Source organism: Poecilia reticulata, linkage group LG6 (assembly GCF_000633615.1).
Source record: "Poecilia reticulata strain Guanapo linkage group LG6, Guppy_female_1.0+MT, whole genome shotgun sequence".
Taxonomy (NCBI): domain Eukaryota; kingdom Metazoa; phylum Chordata; class Actinopteri; order Cyprinodontiformes; family Poeciliidae; genus Poecilia; species Poecilia reticulata.
This window is the reverse complement of record NC_024336.1, coordinates 6,949,005-6,970,671: the sequence shown is the minus strand read 5'-3', so window position 1 is coordinate 6,970,671 and position 21,667 is coordinate 6,949,005. Positions and strand designations below refer to the sequence as shown.

Here is a 21,667-nt window from a genome sequence, read left to right as displayed (position 1 = left end):
TGCTTACATTTCGGTCTGCACACATCTGCCTTCCAGAGCAGCTGACACTGGGCGCCACCAGGAAAGCGTCCAAGAAGTGGGATCAGGAATACGATTCCTTAGTGCTGCCGCTTCTGGAGGATGCCGTGCCATGCTATATTTTGTACCGTCTGGACTCCACTAACAACCAAGGCTACGAATGGATCCTCCTCTCCTGGTCACCAGACCACTCTACTGTAAGACAGCCGCGCCTGCTGCCTTAATGACTAGCTTTCCATTCTTCGCAGCATTTGTTGTGCTCTGCTTTGGGTATAAGATGGGTGGGGTTGACCGCATCAAAGCAACCAGCCCGTGTGTGATTTCATACCTTCTTAGTTTTAAAAGCTAAATATGGCTTGATTATGGTGTTTTTCTAAATAACAGGCTACTTTTCCTCTTTTTTTTAAAGTGATTCTTTCAGTTTTTAGGGTAATGTATGCAACCCGTTGAGTTTTTGGCAGCCGACTCAAGCATAGCAAACTCGTCCTGATTTTGTTTCATTGAGACATCACACGGGAACATTATTTCCGTGGCTGTGGAAAGGAACGTTATGCATCATGAAGATGCAAGGTGCAAATATGTTTGTAGCTCCTTGAGTGCAAGGTGAAACTGTTCTGAAACTCCCACCTGGAGTCACAGAGCTGAGCTTTAACATTCCTGTCCCTGAGCATAAAGCGTCAGGTTGAGGCTTGCCTAGAAGTTGCTTAATCTTTTCACAACCTGCATGTGCATGAATGCTGCTGATTTTACTGACCTGGAATCGTTTGTTTTCACTTTGGGTATATCCATCAGGTCAACCACGTGCATAGAGCTTCAACCCGTTATTTTGATGACAGAGAAATTTGCCTGCATAGTTCAAAACTCTTGGCCGTTGTTTTTAGTGGCGTTTTCGTGAGTGCCTGCGTTTTTTTTTTTTCATTGCAGGAACTGAAGTAGTAAACTGGTTTATAAGGCTGCAAGCAGGATGGCAGTGCAAATTAATAAAACTATTCATAATTGACTTTACTGTCACAAAACAAAAGTGGTAATTTTAGCAATTAGTGCAGTGTCTGTTTGATATTTTTTATTTTTTAAAGGGTGTGTCCAGATTCTTGAAGTAAAGCTCACTCAACCAAAACCTAAACCTGATGTTTGGAATAAATTGCACTGAATGGATCACTGAGTTAATCAGTGTTTACATTTAAGAATCTTAATTTTAAGATTTTCCATTTTCAATGGGTCTTCAGTTAAATTTAGTTCTGTTTTCTGTACTTTTGGCTATTTATTGTATAATATTTTTTTATTGTAGATAATTGTTTTATTTATATTAAGAAGCTTTCATTTGGTCTAGCTCTCTCTTTAGGCATTAGTTTACGGTACGATAAAAGTTCAAAGACTTTAGACAATTCACCTGCGACTGGCTTCTTTGTAGTTTGTGTAAATTAAACTATAGTTGTTATGCTAATGTTTATTAGTTATTAAGGTAACAAACCTAAATTGATATTGGTAGGTCTTAAATTTAAACTATCAGTTTTTAAAGGTCTTTAAGAAACTTAGAATGCTTATCATAGAAAAAAAATGATGAAAATATTTAATCTATTTAAGTTAATATAAGCTCGGCTTCACTCCTCAATAAATCTAAAGCAAGCTGTTCCAGGGTAATTTAATCYTGCAAAATGAACAGTTACAGAGAAGTGAACATTACACATGCAATAATAATGCTGCAGTCCCTTCAGACTTGAAGATGCATGAAGGTTGCTTTTATTTTCTAGGTGTGGAAARAAGAAAAACACTTTTAAGTTTCCAGATTTTATTACTAATGCAATTTTTTCAAAGGTTGAACATTTAAATGGAAAATAATTGAGTAGTTTGCTTTTTTATATTATTTTTGATCTAAAATCCATCCTTTATTTTTGATCAGATCAGTTTGTGTTTAACATTTTAGCCACCAGGATTGTGAATTTTAAGATATGCGCCAGTCGATTGGTCAGAGATCCAAAGCTGCCGTGTTTCCCTTGATTGGCAGGTCGATGCTGAATTTGTTTTGTCTTTTCGTAAAATGTGTCATTTTATGTTTGATATAAACAATGATGGGAGTGAAATTCACAAATTCTGATTTGTGGATTCCACTCCCATCATTGTTTGGATTTTGTGTTCCATATAGCTTTTATCATTCAATATACTTTTTCTTTGCTGTTTTGTAGCCCTGAGAAAAATAGAAAATGGTCAAATAAAAAAAACAAACAAAAAACTGAAATTATTTTTGGTCAGAAAAACCATGATCTGACCCCATTTTTCATAATAATAAAAACATTTAATGCTTTTATTTTTCCAGGTGCGACACAAAATGTTATATGCTGCTACCAGGGCGACACTGAAGAAAGAGTTTGGAGGAGGGCACATTAAGGACGACATTTTTGGAACTACAAAGGTTTGTCGTTGAACCCCACATGAAGTTGTTTATCATTTTGTTTCTATTTTTCTATTTTATTATTATTTTTTAAATCTGTACATGCGGTTTTGTTTGCAGGAGGATTTGAACTTCAGTGGTTACAAGAAATATCTGACCTCACAGGCGGCTCCTTTGCCCCTCACTGCTGCAGAAGAGGAACTGAGACAGATCAAACTCAGTGAGGTAAACACCAGAAAGATGGTTTCACACGCAAACACACAAAATCTTGCCAAGTACTTTTGTTGTTAATCCTAGTGCAAGTATCTTAGTACACTTGAAATGAGACAAAACTGACTTTTCAGCAAGATATAGGAGTCTCGGGGGGAGGGGTGGTCTGTGAGGCGGAAGCTCGGAAACTTTGAAACTGCAGCTCCAGAGGAGGAGCTGCATTTTAAAGGCGGAGCTAGGTCCACCCAGGCGTTTTGCACAGCTGAATGGTGACCATGGGAAATTAAAAGATTTCTCAAACATGCATGAAAGAATCAAAGCAACACTCCAGGTATGTTCTTATTGAGGAAATAACATAATTACATTATGTAAAGCTAAGAAAAGTTGATTTTCACAAAATATTGACCCATTTAATATTGATGAAAATGTACTAGTTGTACTGGCAGATTTAACTCATGTCTTCCAGTGAAAGTAGCACCTTCAAATCAGTATTAAGAAATTATTGACTTAARACAAACTCTAGAAACTACACCAAAAATACATGGTGAGATTTTGTGATTTAAAAAATTAATTACAAAGCATCTACCGGAACGCACTTGTATTTAAGGAAATAATGCAGTTCTCTTGTCCAGACTAGTAGGTGCAGTTCAGGCTGTTTAAGTCTAAAAGGAAACGCCACTCACTGTATCATCTTCTAGACTTCAGCAGTTGAAAATAACTGCTTAGCTCAGCCTGCAGCAGCGCTCCTCCTCTTCCTCCTAATCACATCTCCTGTGTGATGTGAAACCCCCCCTGCACCTCCCTAAACCAGAACCTGGCTGGGTGAAAGTATCAATGAAGGCCAGCGATGCAGGCCTTTCAAGCGCACAAGGTCAGCAGCATTGCAAGTGTGCAGATGCTGGCCTGGCAGTATCAAACATGCTGATGGGCTAGAACAGCAGGATGTTGGCAGAGATCACTCTCATTAAGGCTTTTACAGCTCACACCCTTGTGTCCCATTAAAAAAAAAAAAAAGCGCAGATACCCAGTAATGGGGCTTGTTKAGTCGAATCCGAAAAAAATAAAGTGGCTGAAGAAGATGTAGTYGAGAGTTCAAAACTAAATCTGACCTCAAGTATGCAAATGTCCAAGCTCTGCAGTGGAGAGTGATTTCACTCTGGGGAACAAGTGAGCTCTGTCGTCGTGCTTTGCCTTTTGTTGTGATAAGAAAGATGAATGTGGTAAYGTGATACTGCTGATGTAGGACCTCTACTTACCTCGCAGACTTGAACCTTCACCACGTCTACAGGGGGAAGTTTAGGTCAAGTTTTTGACTTGGAGTCATTTTTCCTGAGTTAACCGTATTTTCTCTCCCAGCCTGCCACATAAACAACAGCTCTCTTCCTTACCATATATGGAATTGTTTTTAGTGGCGCAGCCTCTCTTCAGAGCACTGTCAATTAAAAACTGCAACGCAAATGGGAAGTGAGGTTTTGAGGTTTTTGCTGCTGGTCCCGTTTGACCAGCTGTCGAAGGAAGATRAAATGTCTTTAGTCTGTACCATCCTGATGCAAAAGCTCTAAAAATATTTAGCGTCTTGCCTTGACTTTTTACCAGGCAGATGGGTAAAAGAAACATGCAGTTGTATTTGGAATGTGAAGTAGCTGCATTTGTGCTCAGTCATGTCTGCGAGGCTTTCCAATTTACAGGAACAGACCTCTAAAAATAGAYGCAATCCATCAGTGTAATCCTTTCTGCATTTTCAAGTTCTCTGTTTGATTTGCTAAAGGCGCCTTGCCACTTCCAATACAGACTCCTCATCTGTTATCAGAGTGCCTCAGCTTTTAAGCAGGATGGCTCAGCAGTTTACTGTGTGTTTGTTTTTTAATCCCATCTAATGAGATTTGTTCAATTTTAAAGTGKTTGTTGTAACAATGATTTAGAAATCACATTGAGGGTGCAGCCTAATAACCGGCAGCTCTTGTGTTCAGGTCCAGACGGACATCAGCGTGGACACCAAGCAGCAGACTCTGCAGGGAGTGGCCTTCCCCATTCACAAAGATGCTGCTGACGCACTGGCACATTTTAAGGAAAAGAGAATCAACTATGTGCAACTGGTGAGTTCCCAACAGAAAACACTGCCCTGCTAAAGTGGTCATACCTCCGTTTCACATTTTTGTGATGCGATTGTTGTTGTTATTGGACGGTGAGCGTCTGTGAACAAGGATCTTCAAGTTTGCCACAGTTGTCGCAGACACGATAATTAATATTGCAGGACGATAAATTATCCCAATAATTACCGTGATAAACGATAATATTGCTTTGAGGCCATTTTCAGGTATTGATAGTGGTATCGTCTTTTATGTCCGTCAAATAAATTTTGCAAACAACACTTAACACTGGAACTGGAAGATATTTTAAATATCGAAAAACAACCAAAACTGYAAATAAAATGGATTGTGAGGTCTGTGTGAGTAAAGTTACCCTTTAAAAAATATGATTCACAAGAATGAAAATTCTCCTTCTGATTTTTAATTTATCCTGCAATTAACTGATTAATTGCTTATTGCTACATGCTTAGCCACAGACTCTGAACTTTGACTAGGCCACTCCAGCACATGACCATCTTTAAATCTGAACCATTTATTATATTATCTAATTCCACAGCAGCTGTTGCTGTTTAAGAGTCGATATCYTGATGTTTTCTTCCATTTTTCCTTCATTCATTTTACTTTGACCTCAACAGCATGATGCTGCCACCACCATGTTTCACTGTGGGGCATATTGTGTTTTAATTTACTGTCATATTTGGCATGTTGGCCAAAATGTTGTGTTCTCTTCTTAACTTTAAAATAAGACAGATGCTTCGCTGTCTTGGTGGGTTAGCAGTTGTACCATGCTGTTTTTATTTTCAAACAAGAAATTAACCAATGCGCTAAGAGATGGTAAAAGCTTGGGGTTTTGATTTTTTTTTTTTTTTGCCTCATCCTGCTTTAAACTACTCAGCAACTTTATCCCTGACTTGTCTGTCCCTGGATCTCTGTGAAGCAGTTTCTTTGTTTTTCCGTCTCTTACAACAGTTGTTTTTATYATGTTCCTTTTACTTCACAATTATTGCTTTTTTTTGGTTCTGGTCTGTCAGAAAAACTCTCACAAATACTTGGATAAGAAGATAAGAGTTCAGCGGTGAAGAACATTTCTGCAAGGCACAGGAAGTGTATTACAACAGTGAACTTGCTCCTTAAATACCTCATACTTTTGTTACCTTATAAACGGAAGCATTGCTGGTCAGGAGCTGCTTTTGCTCTTTTTTTACAAACACAGTGAGTCAGTCTTTTTTTTTTTTTTGAGAAAAAAGCCTTTGTTTCATTGCTCATTAAAATTCAGTGTACCCATGGCTCTGATTAGATCAGTCCAAAGTACAAAGGAATAATTGAAGCCTGTTATTCTGTGATCTTCAGAGGCAAACGGATAGGTTTTAGATTTTTTTTTTCTTTTTGTTATTATTCCATTAAAACAATTCTCCTGACCATAACTTGGTAAAGTGTTTCACTCCAAAGAAAAGGTCTCATAAGTGGTCTTTAATTGACACTCCTTGGGTTTAAAATTCAGTTTGATTGGTKSGCTCTGTAGGGAAAATAAACATAAAGCAACGTGAGCAAGCTGTGAGAACTTTCCACCTTGAGTCTGTTTAAAAGGTTTCTTTCATTTTTGACCCACCACAGTTAGTGTGTGAACCTATCCCAGGGCAAGCCCCTTTTTGTACTCAAACGTGTAACCAAACATGTTTGGTTACATGCACACACACTCTGCCCCCCAGAAGCTCCTGCAAAAACATTCAATTTAATTTGTCATTCAGGAATAAACTGACTGGGCATGTAAATAAGCGGTAGAAAACCAGTTTGAATGCAAATGACATCTGATCATGTTTTGTGTGTGGGTGTGTGGGTGTGTGTGTATGTATTCTGCCCCCCTGGATAGGCCACCCAGAACAGAGAGCAGGTTACAGATGTTGATTCTCTCAATATTAAAGTTGTGTGATGAAAAGAGGAAGAGGACGATGATGAAATGGACTGTAGACACACAGCAGTCTGAAGACACGCATTTCTTGTTTGTTTTTCTAGTAACCTTGACAACAGAGCTCCGGGTTAGGAAATTGTTTGCTCATATTTTTTTTTTTTGCATAAAATCTTTTACCCTTTGAAAAATTATTTCCCCTTAAAATGTTGCACATTTGGAAGGAAAATCCAAACTTTCGGAGTTCTGTTCATTAAAAACACTTTGTGTGATGACCTGGGATGAGTTCTCCCTTGCCGTAAAAACGAGTCTTGTCGTCATCGGAGACGACCTCAAAGCAGAGAGGTGTCMAAATGAGATTCTGCAGTCGGCGAATCCTTTCACCAACACAACCAAACTGGTGAACATCCAGTCCGACTAGCTTCGCCTCAGTCCTGTTTTTCTTTTGGTTGCCGTCACTTTTTCTTACACCAACTATAACCCCTTTCACCTTCCTCTGTCAACAGGAAATAGATGCTGAAAAGGAAATGATTCGCTTGTGCAGCACTGAGCCAACCGAGTTGAAAGACCTGCCAAAGAGAGTCCCCAAAGATTCTCCACGTTACCACTTCTTCCTGTACAAACATTCTCATGAAGGCGACTACTTGGAGTCTACAGGTGCGCTGTTCTTTACACGTCGCCGTTCCACTTAGCATCTTTTTGGCCCTAATCTCTTGTTGTCCTTTTTCTCTTTTGCAGTCTTCATTTATTCTATGCCAGGGTACAAGTGTAGCATCCGAGAGAGGATGCTGTATTCCAGCTGCAAAAATAACCTGATTGACATGGTGGAAACCAAACTGCAGATTGAGATTGAGAAAAAGGTGAGAGATGAAGGCGTCATGATTCACACTAGAGCTAATCTGTGCTTGATTCAGAGGTCTTATGCATTATTAGAGTTGAGCTTCCAGACTTTTCTATAAATTCAAATGTTCAGTTGTCTCWTTTTTTCTTTTAGCTTATTTAGAAAGAGCGAAAGTATRAATTTATGGCAGATAGTGCTACAGTCGATGAGCTTTAAATATGGATAAACTAGACAAGATGGGAGGATGTCAGATGAATAATAGATGGGATGGAAGAAAATGCTGAAAGATTTTATTTATTTAGGCAGCAGAACRGAGAAATAGTTCTGGAAATAAAACTATTTTTATATACTCTGTTCTTGTCCAAACTTATCCAGACCTGGAAAATAATTTGACCAAATCCCAGATTTTTTTCAGACTATATAGAAAACCTGAAAATGGTCATCATAAAATAAGAGACGAAGTTTGTCTCTGTATCATAACTACTACATTAAACCATTAATGGTTTTCTATTATTTTAAAAGTTTGATCCTCTATTAGTGAAATAAATATGAAAACTATATTAATAGTTTTATATAMCTGCATTAATTAATGSAGTTATGAGTGAAGTTGGATATTTTTTAAATTAACCAATGTACTCGGTGTAGCTGATTAAATAATTGAMATGTAAATTTACTTTTAATAATTCAGTTCAAAATTTAAAACTCTGTATTAATTGATCAGAAGGATCAGACTATTTCAAGCATTCATTTCTTTAATTATGGCTTTCAGCTTAAAAAAAAAAATCTAAATTCACTGCCTCAGAAAATGAGCCATTACCATGAAAATTAATTGAAATAAAAACTTGATACAAATCAGCATGAGAGCTGAATGACTCGCTTTGTTGGATTCTGAACAGCTTGAAATGGCAACTCCACTTTATTTATAGACTGACACCGACTTGCCAGRTATTATTTATTTATTTATTTATTTTTTCACAGTTGGAAATTGAAGACGGGACCGAACTAACAGGCGAGTTCATGTACGCCGAGGTGCATCCCAAGCAGCACGCCTATAAGGAGCGCTTTGCCAAGCCCAAAGGCCCAGCCGGTAAGAGGGGAGGACGCCGAATCACCCGGCCACCCGGCGAGGGAGAGGAGGAGGATTAAAAYACACCTCAGTATCACCTCCACCCCACACACCCCAAATCCTCCACCCCATAACGTGTTCCACAGTGGAACATCCCTGTGATGGGCGACGAAAAAATTGTATTTGACGTTTTTTGTTGTTGATGTTTTTGTTTTCTTTTCCCAAGAACCTCAATTTTTTCTCACCATGTTACCCAACTATGCACGCCAAGGAGAACTGAGCAATGACACCCTTCAGACGTTCCATTTGTAGCTTGCCAAATGGAAATGCGCATCTTAACACACTCACCAAGCAGCTTAACTAACTCAAGGGGGCCCAAATAAAAGTTGAGGTATTTGCTTCGTTGCCAGCTCTGACACTTAGTGGAGAAAAAAAAAACAAAAAAAAAACTTTCAAGCACGACTAATGTGAACTCGCGCCAATATAGAAAGAAATGCTTTTTTTAAAATTATAAATTCTTTTGAGTTCATATTCTAATTCCTAAATATCATTCCTTAAGTCTGTGTCAAGAATCATTTGGGTTTTTTTGTGTGTGTTCGTCTCTTACTGTTTGCACAACGAGGTGCTCCAAAGCTGAAAAGATCCGAATTGTTCCCACGTTGTCGACTCCATTCGTTCTAACAGCGCATTTTTATAAAGACAAAATTCCTTCTTTTTGATATAAGTGGTTTACATGGGGGGAAAAAAAATCATCTGCTGAGAAACTTATTTTTCTATGCAAGTGCTGTAAATGTACATATTGTAGCTGTGTGATGCTCTATGATTAAGAAGCGGTCTGTTTTTGGTGATTGTCGGTGTGGATTTCAGTGGAAAAGACCGGGCTTCCAGAAATATTCCATCTATCTTGTCCATCTCGCATTTCACCGAGAGGAAGCGAATAAAAACCTGGGTCCCATGGAGGAAGGAATGCCAAACTCTTATCGGATAGAAAAGGGAATACTACCTTGACGGAAACATTGCCTCATCCACTGGTCTACTGATTAATATTTGGCAAACTACTTAGTTCACCTCATGTGAAGGGGGAAAAATAATCCCTTTATATTCATTGTCTTTAGAGAAAACGAATAATGTTTGTTCTTCTTTGTTTTCTTACAAATCTTTCTTTTAAAGATGGAAAAATAAAATATTTAAATCAGACAATTTGTCCTTTTTTTTATTTCTTCAAAAATAAAACTTTTTTTTTTACAGCACATAAAAATTTAGCCTGGAAAATTTTTCACAAAGTTGATTAAAATGTTCTCACACTTTTCTTCTAACTCACATCCTCCAAGTATCTTTAAAAAGTCATGGAGGTGATGCTGTGGACGGGAAGGATTTCCAGTAGCAGTCAGTCTTGCAACAAATCTGGCGATGCCTCTGACTGGAGCTGTTGCTGTAAGACGGGCTTATGCCATGCTGATGACTAAATATCTGTAGTGGAGCTCGTATGTCCTGTTGGTGCTCCTCTTCAAATTTTCATGAATATAAATAAAGTAGGGAAAGATGTTTTAATGCTAAATMTCTTTCTTAGTCAATAGGGACATTTTTAAAGTCAAAAGACAGAAAACTTGTCAGTCTTTACTTTGGAACAGACTGACTCAGTAATGTGAGCCTCTCGTTTCCCTCCATGCCTACGATTCCAACGAGATGCTTTTGACGACGCTGTGAATCTCTGAAACAACCTGCAAATTAAAAAAACAAAACAGAATTTTACTTTAAAAAGCTGTCAACAGCTAAAGCAGCAGAAATGTTTTGGGTTTTATATTCAAAACCTTCCAAAAGTATGCAGACCTCTTTTCACATTTTGTCACATTGTAGCCATGACCTTTAATGGATTTTGATACTTTATGCAACAAAACAACACATAGTAACACCTTAAGAATGAATGAAATTATAAAGTTTTCAAAATTCAAAACAAAAACAAATATAAAATTTGTGAAATGGATTTGTATTGATCCCCATTCACTATGATACTCCTAAAGAAAATCCAGAGGAACCAAATGCCTACCAAACTAGTAAACTAAGTCCCACTCCTTAATTTATTCTCTGCCTCTCCTCCAGAGATTCGTAGCTCTTCATCTCGTGTAAAGAGTAAGAATGATGACCCTAAACGTACAGCGAGGGCGACAGGGGAATGGTTTCAGGTCAAAAACAGCATGACCACACAGGGGAACACGGAGTTGGGAGCATCATGCTTCAGGGAGGTGCTTTGTGCAAAGTAGAAACTGCGACACATTCAGAGGAAGGAAGGCACTGTAAACCACTGGACCTTATAAGAAATGCATACTTTTAAGCACGCTACTAGCTTGGATGCATCGGCAGAAAAGGACACTGGGTGATTTGCAGACCTTTGCTGAGCTTGATAAGATCGGTTTATAATATCGGCTTCACGTGTAAGTATCGGCCGGTCTCCCAAAAGTACGGAAACTGGCGCCCATAAATCGTTGMGCCCTTACCTGTTTGATGAACGGCCGCCTGTTTTTTCTGTCGTCCAAGCAGTTGGAAGCCAAGCAGTAGATGCTCTCCACCTGGCTCAGCTCCCAGTCTGTCATCTTCCTGTCCAAAAACTGCTCCAGGGTCAGATCTTCGTCTTCATCATCAATGTCGTCCCTGACATCCATCTAAGATGGGGCGAACGGGAAAGGTGGACTGAGGTTTTCTTTTATTTAATTTTTTTTTTTTTGTCACTGATAGCAGCTTGTTTCCTGCTAAAGTAAAAGCCTCGTGCGCAGCTTACCAGGAACTGGGGCTCCTTGTTTTCATCAGCTGGCGGAAGTCCAGACAATATTTCTAACAGCACCTGTAGACAGCAGAGCCATGAGGTTAATTACACGGCTCTGGGCAACAGGCAGCCTCTTATTTCCTCTCCATGCGCCCCGCATCTTCAACCAGAACAGCCCCACTCCCACAGCTGCTCAGATTAAAAAAAAAAAAAGAAAGAAAAAGATAGTGAACAATACAGCTACTGGCATCCCTCAGAATAAAAAAGGAGGAACTTCTCTAGCAGGAAACTGCATTTTACTCCTGCTGCACATCCACTTTAAATGGAATTGGATCTGCTAACCTGGGAAAGCTGCTTGTGTATGTAAACAACCCGCCTGGTAGGCATTTCTTTATTTGTTATTTTTTCATTACAAACAGAAAGAGCCCCGAGTTACCAGTGGAGAGGATTTAGTAAGCCCTGCGTATGAACCTGTGCAGAGAGAATCTGAAAATATTATAATAACAAGGGTGGGGGGGAAGGTAATTTCAGACAGACGCAAGGAAAGACACAATAAGACCACCAGCACAGCACCACCCAGAACTGGAATAAGACTGAGTCGCAACTTTTTTTGGACTAAAAAAGTGTACACTCTCAGTTCTTTGCTTTCAAGGCATGAAAAAAAAAAGATCTGATCTTTACCAGGCTTCAAAATGACTCAGATCTAACTAGAATGTCTGGACACACAACAAGAGGGTCCGCTTTGTTTTTGGTAATTAAACAAACAAACAAACAAACAAACAAACAAACAAACAAACAAACAAAAGCCACAGATGTAGTTAGTAGTTAATAGTCAATAGTAATTTGCGGGTTTGTAGATTATTTGCTCCACAATCCATTTGGRCTGAGCTTCAGACTTTGATTGGGAAACTGTAACACCGTGATAGTTTTAGCCTTTTCAGTAACTCTGTTATGGATTTGCWGCTGCTGTTGTGTTCGGGATCATTGTCTTGCTAATGTTTGACAGACTGCCTCACGTTTGACTCAAGAACTCTGTGCCAGACAGAGGAGTTCATGAAACTCTGAATCAACTGCGTCACCTGGCGTACGACTCTCATAAATGTCTTGCATGCTTTTTTAATGCATGCCATTTTAATGTGACTAAATATCACCACTAAATACTGAGTGAAAAGAATCTGGACTTGATTATTCAGGCTAAACTACAGATCTTTGAAATTTCTAAAAAAAAACAAACAAAAAAAGAAATAGTGCTTAGTTTGCCAACTCAACAACCTTCGATCAAGCTTAAAAGTAAGCGGCAAAACGAAGCCGTATTTCCTTCGTGCATGTGTGTGTGTGTGTGTGTGTGTGTGTGTGTCCGAAGCGTACCACTCCGAAGCTGAACACGTCAGATTTTGGGGTGATCTCTCCCCTCAGAGCCTCAGCGGCCATGTACGCACGGGTCCCTACGATCCTGTCCGTCCTCATCGTCGTAGACGTGTGCGTGGCCGACGCTCTCGTCAGCCCAAAGTCGGAGATTTTCGCCACAAAGTTCTCATCCAGCAGGATGTTCGCACTAAGAGGGTGAAACAAATAGGAGTCACAATGAGCAAAGATAAAAATAAAAACATTTTTGTTTTTGCTCAAGTTGAAGGAAGACAAAACAGATTTGTGATGTTTATTGTTGCGAGTTGAGGGAAGGATGCAGTGGATCGGCAACGTACTGATGCTATTGGACGTTTTTTGCACTTTGTCAGAACCATGAGCTACAATGTGTTTCATCAAGATTTTATGTGGCAGACCAAGACAACGTAGTGCATAATTGTGAAGTGTGAAGAAGGTAACATGATCTATGTATTACATTTGACAAATCTTCCATGACAGTCTTGTATGCAATCAGAACAAATATCACTGATGTTTGTGTTTGTCATTTGACAAAATGAGTACAAATAGTTTAAAGCACTGTAGATCTTTAGTCTCAGAATTTCAAGATTGTTCAACTATTTTTATAAAAATAAGAAAACAGCTATCAGAAGAGATGAATATTACACAAAGACTCCAGCCGCCACACCTCTTAACATCTCTGTGTACGTGATGGTTGCTATGGAGGTACTCCAAACCTCTAGCGGTCCCTTCTGCGATCAAGCACCTCTGTCGCCAGGAAAGAGGAGGACTTCCGTCCTATGTAAACGAAAACAAAAGCTAAATCCTCTGCATGGAGGCCAGGCCAGCTTTTCTGTATGCGTGGAACGGCGGACGATTTTTATTTTATTTTTTTTTTACCAGGCAAGCGATCCGATCCAGCAAAGATCCGTTGGCCATGAAGGCGTACACTATACACATCTGCTGCTCGTTGCATGAGAATCCAACCATGTCAACCAAGTTCTCGTGTTTCAACCTGTTAGGAAAACATTTTGATTAAAACAGAACTTTCTTACGTAGATGGAGGAGAACAGAAAGCGTCACATTTTACGCCGACGGACACAAACTCACACTTTCAGAGTCTGAATCTCTTGGTTAAACTGATCTTGCAGCTTGTCCAGAGGCATGTCATCTATCTAGAAGGGACATCGTGTGTTCAAGCATGTGAAACAGTGTGCCCTCTTCTTCATGGACACTCTTGACTTACCGGGTTTAGTTTTTTCACCGCCACAGCTCTGTTGTTCAGGAAGCCTTTGTACACGGTGCCAAAGCCCCCCTCTCCGAGTCGGCTGCCGCCGTTTGAGACGGACCGGTCGTCAAAGTTGCCCGTGATCTTCCTCAACTCACTGTACATAAAACTGGAGACGCCTGACAAGGGATGCACAGAAAGTGGGTCAAAGGAGTCACTGCTGCCACCTGCTGGCCAAAAATGTAAAAACGTACAACGGTTTAAAGTTGCACGGCCAAAGTTTCAAGTGTTTTTGTTTCTTGTTAGTTATAGTTGTGTTTCATACAACTACAGCTTGTATGGAAGTAACTATAACTTGCATAGAAGTTATAGTTTAAGTGGGAAAATATTCAAAGTACTTCAATAGAGGTTCCTGATTACATCTTGCAACAAAAACCAACAGTTTAAAAGCACAAGACAAAATACACAGGGTTAAAATTTCCACCAAGATAAGAGATGTTTTGATTTATCTTCACTATGTGCAATAAGATGTAAAAATGACAGAACGTTGAAAGTGTTTTGTGTCTGTTATTGTCTTATTTAGTTGCTTTTAATTTCACATTTCATTAACTGAAATAAGCACAAAGATAACATAAAACACCCTCAAACTGTAAATAAGTATGACATTTAAACCCAACCATGATGCTACAGTGCCTTTCATAAGGCACCGGTTGCTACACATAGGTTCCTACCGCAGCACAGCAGCAGCGTAGGCATGTTATGGTGCCTATGGTAGGCACCGTATGCCTACCGTAGGCACCGTATGCCTACCGTAGGCACCGTATGCCTACCGTAGGCATAAGGCGTAACATGCCTTATGCCTGAAAGGTACCGTAGCATCATGGTTGCATTTTTGTCTCATCATCACAACAAACTGTAATATATTTCATTGTCACATATTATGTGACAGACCAACACAAAAGTAGGCGGTAATTATGAAATGAAATTAAAGCAGCCAGTTAAAAGACAGCGCCCCCACACCACCATACTGCCACCACCATGTTTTACTCAGTGTTAGCGTCTCGCACGTAGACCAGAAAGTTTAACCTTTGGACTCAATCTGACCTGGTCACTTTCTTGCACATGTTTGATCTGCCTCCTACATTAGCCTGTGCTACATTGCTAATGAGATTTCTCATTGCTTTCTTTCAACCATGTTTTCTTCGTCCTGCTTTTCCAAAACACCAGATTTTTGCAGTTGTCAACTGATTCTTTAGATCTATGCAGCTAGTCCAGATTTACCATAGACACCTTGAGTTGTTCTCTGAAAAATACCTTTCTTTTAAGTTCACAGCTACATGCTTGTAGGTTTTGCACATGTTGAACTGAACAGTGAAACGTCCAAATCTTTGGGTGTTGTTTCTGTAACACTGAACCCTGCTTTAAATGTGTGGATGACTCGCTCCCTGACCTTTGTGGTGTATTTCTTGGCTTTAATTATGCCTTTTTGTCCTCTAATATTCTCTAACACACCTCTGAGGCTTTCATGGTTTCAGCTGTACCATGAAAGTTGTACTCATAGCTGGACTTTATGTACTAATTTCAATTATTTCCGAAGGTATCTATGTACATTGGATTTCCTGGAAGTTAAGGTGAAAACAGATATAAAAATACATACAATCCTTTTTAGTTTTATATTAGTAAAAACATATTTGCAAAAGACGCATCCTTCTCGTCCCACTTTGTCAAGTTTGTCTATCCCAAAAAGTAATAATAATAATTTAAAAAAAACAGAAGTTCAGACTGAATAAATACTTCTTTCTGCAAGGTATGCAGGTGTTACGTGTTTACAAGTAAGTGTTTGGGAATGAAACTGAGCACACACCTGTGTGTCCTGTTTCGCTGTTTTCACTCAGTACTTGTGTCTCCGGTGCTGGTCCAGCGGGTGGAGGCTGACTCTGGGTCTCACCCAGTGGTCTGGTTGGAGGGTCTCTGTCAGGAGGTAAAGGAAGCTGGTGTGTCTCTGCCGACGAATATTCTTCCCCTGTGTTCAAGAAGATAAATATGGTGCTGTGTAAACAGTCACTGTTTAATTATTATTATTTTGTAATTACCCAGAAAGAAACTACTGTATGATTTGTTACCCAATTCTGCACCAAAAGCTTTGATATAATGTAATTTACGGGAACAATATGTAGGGGTTTAAGGTAAAACTTTCAAATGAAGTTCAAAATGATGACATTTACAATATGTAATAATAATTCATTACAAGGTAGCAGGAGACTGGCGGCAGCCAACAAGTCGCTGCTCTTCAAAATATCCACCAGTTGTCCCACTGTGCAGTTGGTGGTTCCCCAGTCATTCAGCAGCTCCACGGTGGGACTCTTCCCCTGCGTCACGAGACCTTCAAACCTCCTAAAAACATACAGCGACAATGTTTTATCCTATTTTGAACACGCAACGAACAGTAACGAGAGCTGACGCACCTGACGTGAAGCTGGGAGTACCTCGGCTCCCCGCTCGGCTTCCGTATGGACACGATCACATCCTTCCACCTGTCCTGAGGGTCCAGAAAGTCGGACAGCTGGCGGCGTAGACCGTAACTGATGTTGCGAATGTAAGTAGCGGAAGTCAAAGAACTACTCATCCCGACAAAGAGTTTCTGGTGATATCTGCTCATTTGGTTTTTATCTGACCGTCATGTTGACAAAATCCACCAACCCATGAAAGGTAAAGAAACTGCGGAGACAGCGCTGCTAAAACCAGAGAAGCAGCACATGAATATCCTTACGGTGAAGGGAAATGTGCCTTTCCAATATTGAGCAACTTCCCCAAACGTAACACAACAGGGCTGGTCCACTAATAGTCCCACCTATAATGCGGAAATACACACAAAAAAACACTAGTAAAAATTAGACATAGTCTGAGATGGCTCTTTAAAAGTTATTTGTAAAATAACTTCTTCGCTAAATTACTGTTTTTGTTATAGTTTGTAATTAAAGCGGAGAAGAAAGAGAATCGGATACTGTAACGTTTTAAAGGTACAGCATAACAGTGCCCTCTGGTGGACTTTATTTGTAACTTCCTCTTTTTTTCATGTCAAAACAATGCATTCAGGCAGCAAAGGGTTTAATATATAAACTAATACGTCTAATACATCTGTTTTACAGCACAAAAAGGGGAGGGGGAATGGCATATCATCAGAGGCGAGTAAATGAAACATAAACAATTGCTATGTGCAAATTTTTTGGTATTTTAAAGACTAAAATAAAAAACAAAAAACAAATGTGATTCCCCGAGCCGCTGCAAGGATGAGTGGGTTTAGAAGTTAAATGGATGGATGGAATATTATAATTGCAAAAATAAACTGAGGCAGAGGAAATATTCCCATTTTTTTTTCTACATTAATTGAACCCATTTCTTACAGTATGCAATATATAGCTGTTAGAACAGAGTAAGGTTTTCACCTTTTATGGATATTTATTTTTAAATAAATGTAAAAAGAGACATTTTTAAACCCATATTTATAGTATTTGGAGAAGCATTCATTTCTATAGCGAAGACTTGTTTTAACTGTGGCCCTTTGTAGAAAGATTTGAGTGATTTTATAGCATCATGTTCCAAGACATTTTTGCAGTCAATTAAGTTGTTTACCATCCATGACAAGCATGCTTAGAGGAATGCTGAGATTCAGTTGAAAAACAGTTCACACCAACTATGAAATTATAATTTTTTTATTACCCATTTTTTGTCATTAATGAGTTTTCTTTTCCTTTGCTACATAACATGCATAAAAATAGAAACTTCTTCATATTTAAATCAACACGTACCTCCTCCCCCCCCAAAAAAAACCACTAGTAAAACTGATGTGAAAAGAAGTACGGAGGGAGAAGACAAATCATGAGACAAATCGCATTCTCTGTGTTTCTGTATGGAACTGTACGACACAGGAAATACTCGGATGCGACGGCCTGGGAAGTGAGGGTTGGTAGTGAGGACCCCTGCAGTTCAGAAACAAAGGCAAAGGTGGGAGAAGTGCCAGAATGACTCAGTTCAGATGAAAGAAACTCTGCAGGTGGAGGAAGTTAGATTGGTAACTCACATGATGTCCAGGAAAACCCCCAAGGGATTCCTTTGTTGTGTTTTGTCCACTAAGTTTTTGTCCTAAATTAAATCACCTGTTTTTAAGTTTTAGAATAACAATAACAGATTTTGTACAGTAAAAAAAAAATAATAATAATTTAGTTACAATCTGTCCAGTATTACAGCATATGAGACCCAGAGAGGTCTTGCCACATGGTTACAGTGGTATGATTTCAAACAAAAGAGGCACTAAGCAATTCCATACTTCAAATTATAGAGCAAAATAATCTCGTATTATCACTTTCTTGGACATCTGTCTATAAACATTGGTTTTAAGTTAGTGTGTCCCCCCCGCACCCCTACAAAAAGAGAAAACATTTAGCGTATATCGTGCAAAACAAAGATACAGTTGCTCTGATTAATTAATAGTCTTGTCGTGAAGTGTAACAGTTCACCCAGGCTCGTGGGAGGTCTCCCATAGCGGAATCCAAATAAGGAAATGAATGGGAGAACTCTGTTGGGGACAGAGAGGAGCGACGGGGGGTAATGGCACCAAATCGAGGTTCAACAGAAGACCCTGTATGTCCACTGCTGGACACTGAAAGCTCACTGCAGGGAGCCTCTTCTCACACCACATCACAGCTCATCCTCCGCCTCTTCAAGACCAAACTTTGGGAGATCAGCTGCATGTTAATAGCTTCAGGGTAATGTTTCATTGGCTCAATTTTCTTTCCGAAGTCATAATAACTCTGATAAATGTTCACATAAGCAGGCTGTAATTTTCAATCTGACACATAGATGGCAGCCTGTAACTGTGCATAGCTGCCCAACCCAGCGGTTGCCACACGTTTGAGCGCAGAGAGCATGGTAGATGTGGATGCCGACATCTCAAGGCATAAAAAGCTAAATTCTGAACCAACTGTATTTTTATTTAAAGTTTCAAACAGCGTTTCAGATCTTTTGCAGCGATCCTACAGCCTTCCACGCACGAAACACGGGACTCAAAGCAGCATTTACCTTTTGTTGTCTTTGGAAAACATATTTTGGAGATGCACCAAGCGATCAGAAGAAGGGTTCGTCACAGGGAAAAAAAGTTAGCACCAGTCTTTTGTGGCAGTGCTCATCTTGTCTTTCGTTCTTTGCCTCTCTCTCATGCAGATGTGCTCATATTTACCCGAGTCCAATGTAAAGCAAACTTTGCACCAAACATTGACTGCAAATAAACTGTGGCTTTCCTGAAAAGTTTCTGGATGGGATTAAGCAATCTTCTAAGTATCAAAGTTTTTTGTTTTTTTTATCTGCCCTGAGTAACTAACCTGGCAGCATCTGTGGCATCTCACTGCTACGCTGCACTAGATGAATCGGACTGTCGAAGGTTGCTCTCTCTCATGCTTCCTCTGAAATCTCTGGCTAAAAAATAATAATAATAATCCAAAAATGATTAGTTCAGCTGCATGAGACAGAAGAGCACAACCTCTCCTCCTTTTCTCACTTCTTGCAGCCTTGTTAAATAATTGGACTCTGAGATGTTTGGCAAAATACCCTCAATAGATTAGCTACAATCATGAAAAAGTCGTAATTTCCCCAAAAATACATAAGCAAAACTTAACAAATTATGGTACTAAGTTGTGACGAAGGAGAAGTTGTTGATTTAATGAGGAAATGCGATAACTCAGTGGGATAGGAATGGTTTAGGAAACGTTAAGCATGTTATATCTGGCTATACACCCAGATTTGGTGAATCTGTACTTTTTAGCTAGTTTGAGAGTCTGCTGTCTTAATTCTGCTGTCTTAAAATGTCGAGAGTCTCAAATACATCAGATCATTTAATGCAAATACTATTTTCCGAATCATTAGATTCTCATCAATCATACATTGGGTGACTGTTTACAAAAAAAACGAAGATTGTGTTCATGTGAAATAATGCTGCGTCCCAGTTACCTGGGAAGTTGGGTTTGATGTCAGACCCGAGGTAACGGCGTTCCCAGTTAAAAAGTTTGGATTTCAACATGGTGACACTCATATGTACCCCTTACATACATAATTTTAAGCTTTATTTTCCATAAGACAACATCACATTTAATTTGTTCAGTTCAGAGTTGCAGGAACTATATGTAACATTGATTTTATATGCATTTAAACATGTTTCCACCACATTTTGCTGCTACTTATGCGAGGGGCGGCCATATTGAAACGTCAAGTAGGCCTTGCGACTGGCCAACTGCTGCGGCTCGTTGGAGTCGCTTTCTCATTCTCAGTGGGAAATCCAACTTTGGAGGACGTTGCAGTTGATTTTTCTGGCTGGGAAGTCTGAATTTCCCCGTTCGGACTATTGACTGCAAACAGAGTAGAAGATGTAAACCTTTTTCAATCAGAATAACTGTCTGAAACAATAGATTGTAAAGACCTATGAAATAGGATTCACTTAAACTGTTTCCAGTTCACTTCTTCCACCATTTTGCTTTTATAACAGACAATTGTATACAGAGGTGCTTTAAATGTTCTCTTCTTGGTGGCGTATAAGCCTCATATCTACTTTAAGCATATAAATAACCTTTGACTTCTGTATAAACAACTAACCAATGCCAATCTGATGGCAATATAAAGTTTATAAAGAGAAGCCCAAGACTCTTTTAACATTACAGTTGTTTTAAGGTGGAACAAGTTTGCCTGTGTCTTTTCAAGAGAGTTATTGTCTGCAAGTAAGAAATAACCTCAAATCAATTTAACTACATTTTGAGACAGGACATTTTAGCCATGTTACAGCTTCTGCAGCAGAACATTAGCAAAAGTTCTGGTTAGCTTAGAGATGTAGCATCCACCAAAGAAAAACAAAGCTAGAGCACGACTTTACAGATATTAAGTAACGAGGGGGAAGGAAGTTGTTGCAGCTCCAAATGCTGCACTCTGCTCAGGTTGGAGGTGAACAGCAACGAAGGCCCTTTGACGTCTCAGTGGCGCTAAAACACAACTCGATGGACAACGCAGCAAAAAAACCCAAAAATAAAATAAAATAAAAAAAATACAGCCTGTCTAGAAGAATTTTAGCTGTGGTGACATAGAATAAATGATTATTGGCCTTCGAGGAGTCAGGGTTCATGACTCCGACATCTTAGCTACTCTCCTTTCGTTCTTACATGTGCCAAGCAAGTTTACACAGAAATGCCAAAACACTTGAGAGATATTTGCTTTGAGTTGTCTAAAGACGTGTGGAAGAATTCAACTCCAGGTGACCAGGGACGTTAATCTGACCTTGTCTAGACACGAAACAGTTTTTTTCCCCCTCCCCTTTTATGGTTTACAAAATCCTAATTTGTTTAAGATTTGCTGATCTCTCCTTTTCTTTGGTTTTCTCCTCGCATTGTCACCCGGTAAGTCTCTTGAAAACGCAGGCCTTTCGTTTACATAAACAACCCTGGGCAAAGTGGAGTGGCGGCTCTGATTACTCACGACGAGCTCCGTGGAAATTTCAAAGCAGGTGTGGAGTCCGGCTGCGAGTCCTTGAAGATTTTTCCCAGCTCGTGAACGAAAAGAGACCATGATTATTCTTTAAACCAGTGTTTTTCAACCTTTTTTGAGCCAAGGTACACTGTTTTAATTGAAAAAATCCCGAGGCACACCACCAACTAAAAATGGAAATAAAGATACTCTGTAGCCGCCTATAGTAATTCTTATCAAAGTCTCTTGAATAGGAATCAAATAAACACAAAAATGTATTATCACATTTTACATTT

General features: G+C 39.3%; 2 protein-coding genes across 2 annotated transcripts in view; one reads left to right on the top strand and one right to left on the bottom strand.

Moving 5' to 3' along the window:
- The window catches only part of twf1a (twinfilin actin-binding protein 1a), an 11,920-nt gene extending 2,203 nt beyond the window's left edge, over positions 1 to 9,717 (top strand). Inside the window, exons 3-9 of the mRNA XM_008411024.2 lie at positions 37 to 215; positions 2,333 to 2,428; positions 2,528 to 2,632; positions 4,588 to 4,713; positions 7,120 to 7,270; positions 7,352 to 7,473; positions 8,433 to 9,717. Of these exons, the coding sequence (XP_008409246.1) occupies positions 37 to 215; positions 2,333 to 2,428; positions 2,528 to 2,632; positions 4,588 to 4,713; positions 7,120 to 7,270; positions 7,352 to 7,473; positions 8,433 to 8,600 (947 nt within the window). The 3' untranslated portion in view covers positions 8,601 to 9,717. The remainder of the gene's footprint in view (positions 1 to 36; positions 216 to 2,332; positions 2,429 to 2,527; positions 2,633 to 4,587; positions 4,714 to 7,119; positions 7,271 to 7,351; positions 7,474 to 8,432) is intronic.
- On the bottom strand, positions 9,715 to 21,458 carry irak4 (interleukin-1 receptor-associated kinase 4). Its single transcript, XM_008411026.2, has 12 exons — positions 21,384 to 21,458; positions 16,337 to 16,722; positions 16,120 to 16,265; positions 15,736 to 15,894; positions 13,890 to 14,050; positions 13,754 to 13,818; positions 13,544 to 13,658; positions 13,332 to 13,441; positions 12,650 to 12,836; positions 11,297 to 11,359; positions 11,016 to 11,180; positions 9,715 to 10,241 (listed from the first exon to the last, which is right to left on the bottom strand). Exons 2-12 carry the CDS (start codon positions 16,528 to 16,530, stop codon positions 10,191 to 10,193), a joined length of 1,416 nt encoding a protein of 471 aa, XP_008409248.1. The 5' UTR covers positions 16,531 to 16,722; positions 21,384 to 21,458; the 3' UTR covers positions 9,715 to 10,190.
- Between the last annotated feature and the right edge of the window lie 209 nt (positions 21,459 to 21,667).

What these genes read in the sequence shown, in the direction of transcription:
- irak4 (XM_008411026.2), bottom strand. Translation starts at nt 16,530, where the DNA reads ATGAGCAGATATCACCAGAAACTCTTTGTCGGGATGAGTAGTTCTTTG. An exon ending in CGGTGAAAAAACTAAACCCG is followed by an intron (nt 13,819 to 13,889) that starts GTAAGTCAAGAG and finishes TGTCCCTTCTAG; the next exon opens with ATAGATGACATGCCTCTGGA. An exon ending in TGGATCGGATCGCTTGCCTG is followed by an intron (nt 13,442 to 13,543) that starts GTAAAAAAAAAA and finishes TCGTTTACATAG; the next exon opens with GACGGAAGTCCTCCTCTTTC.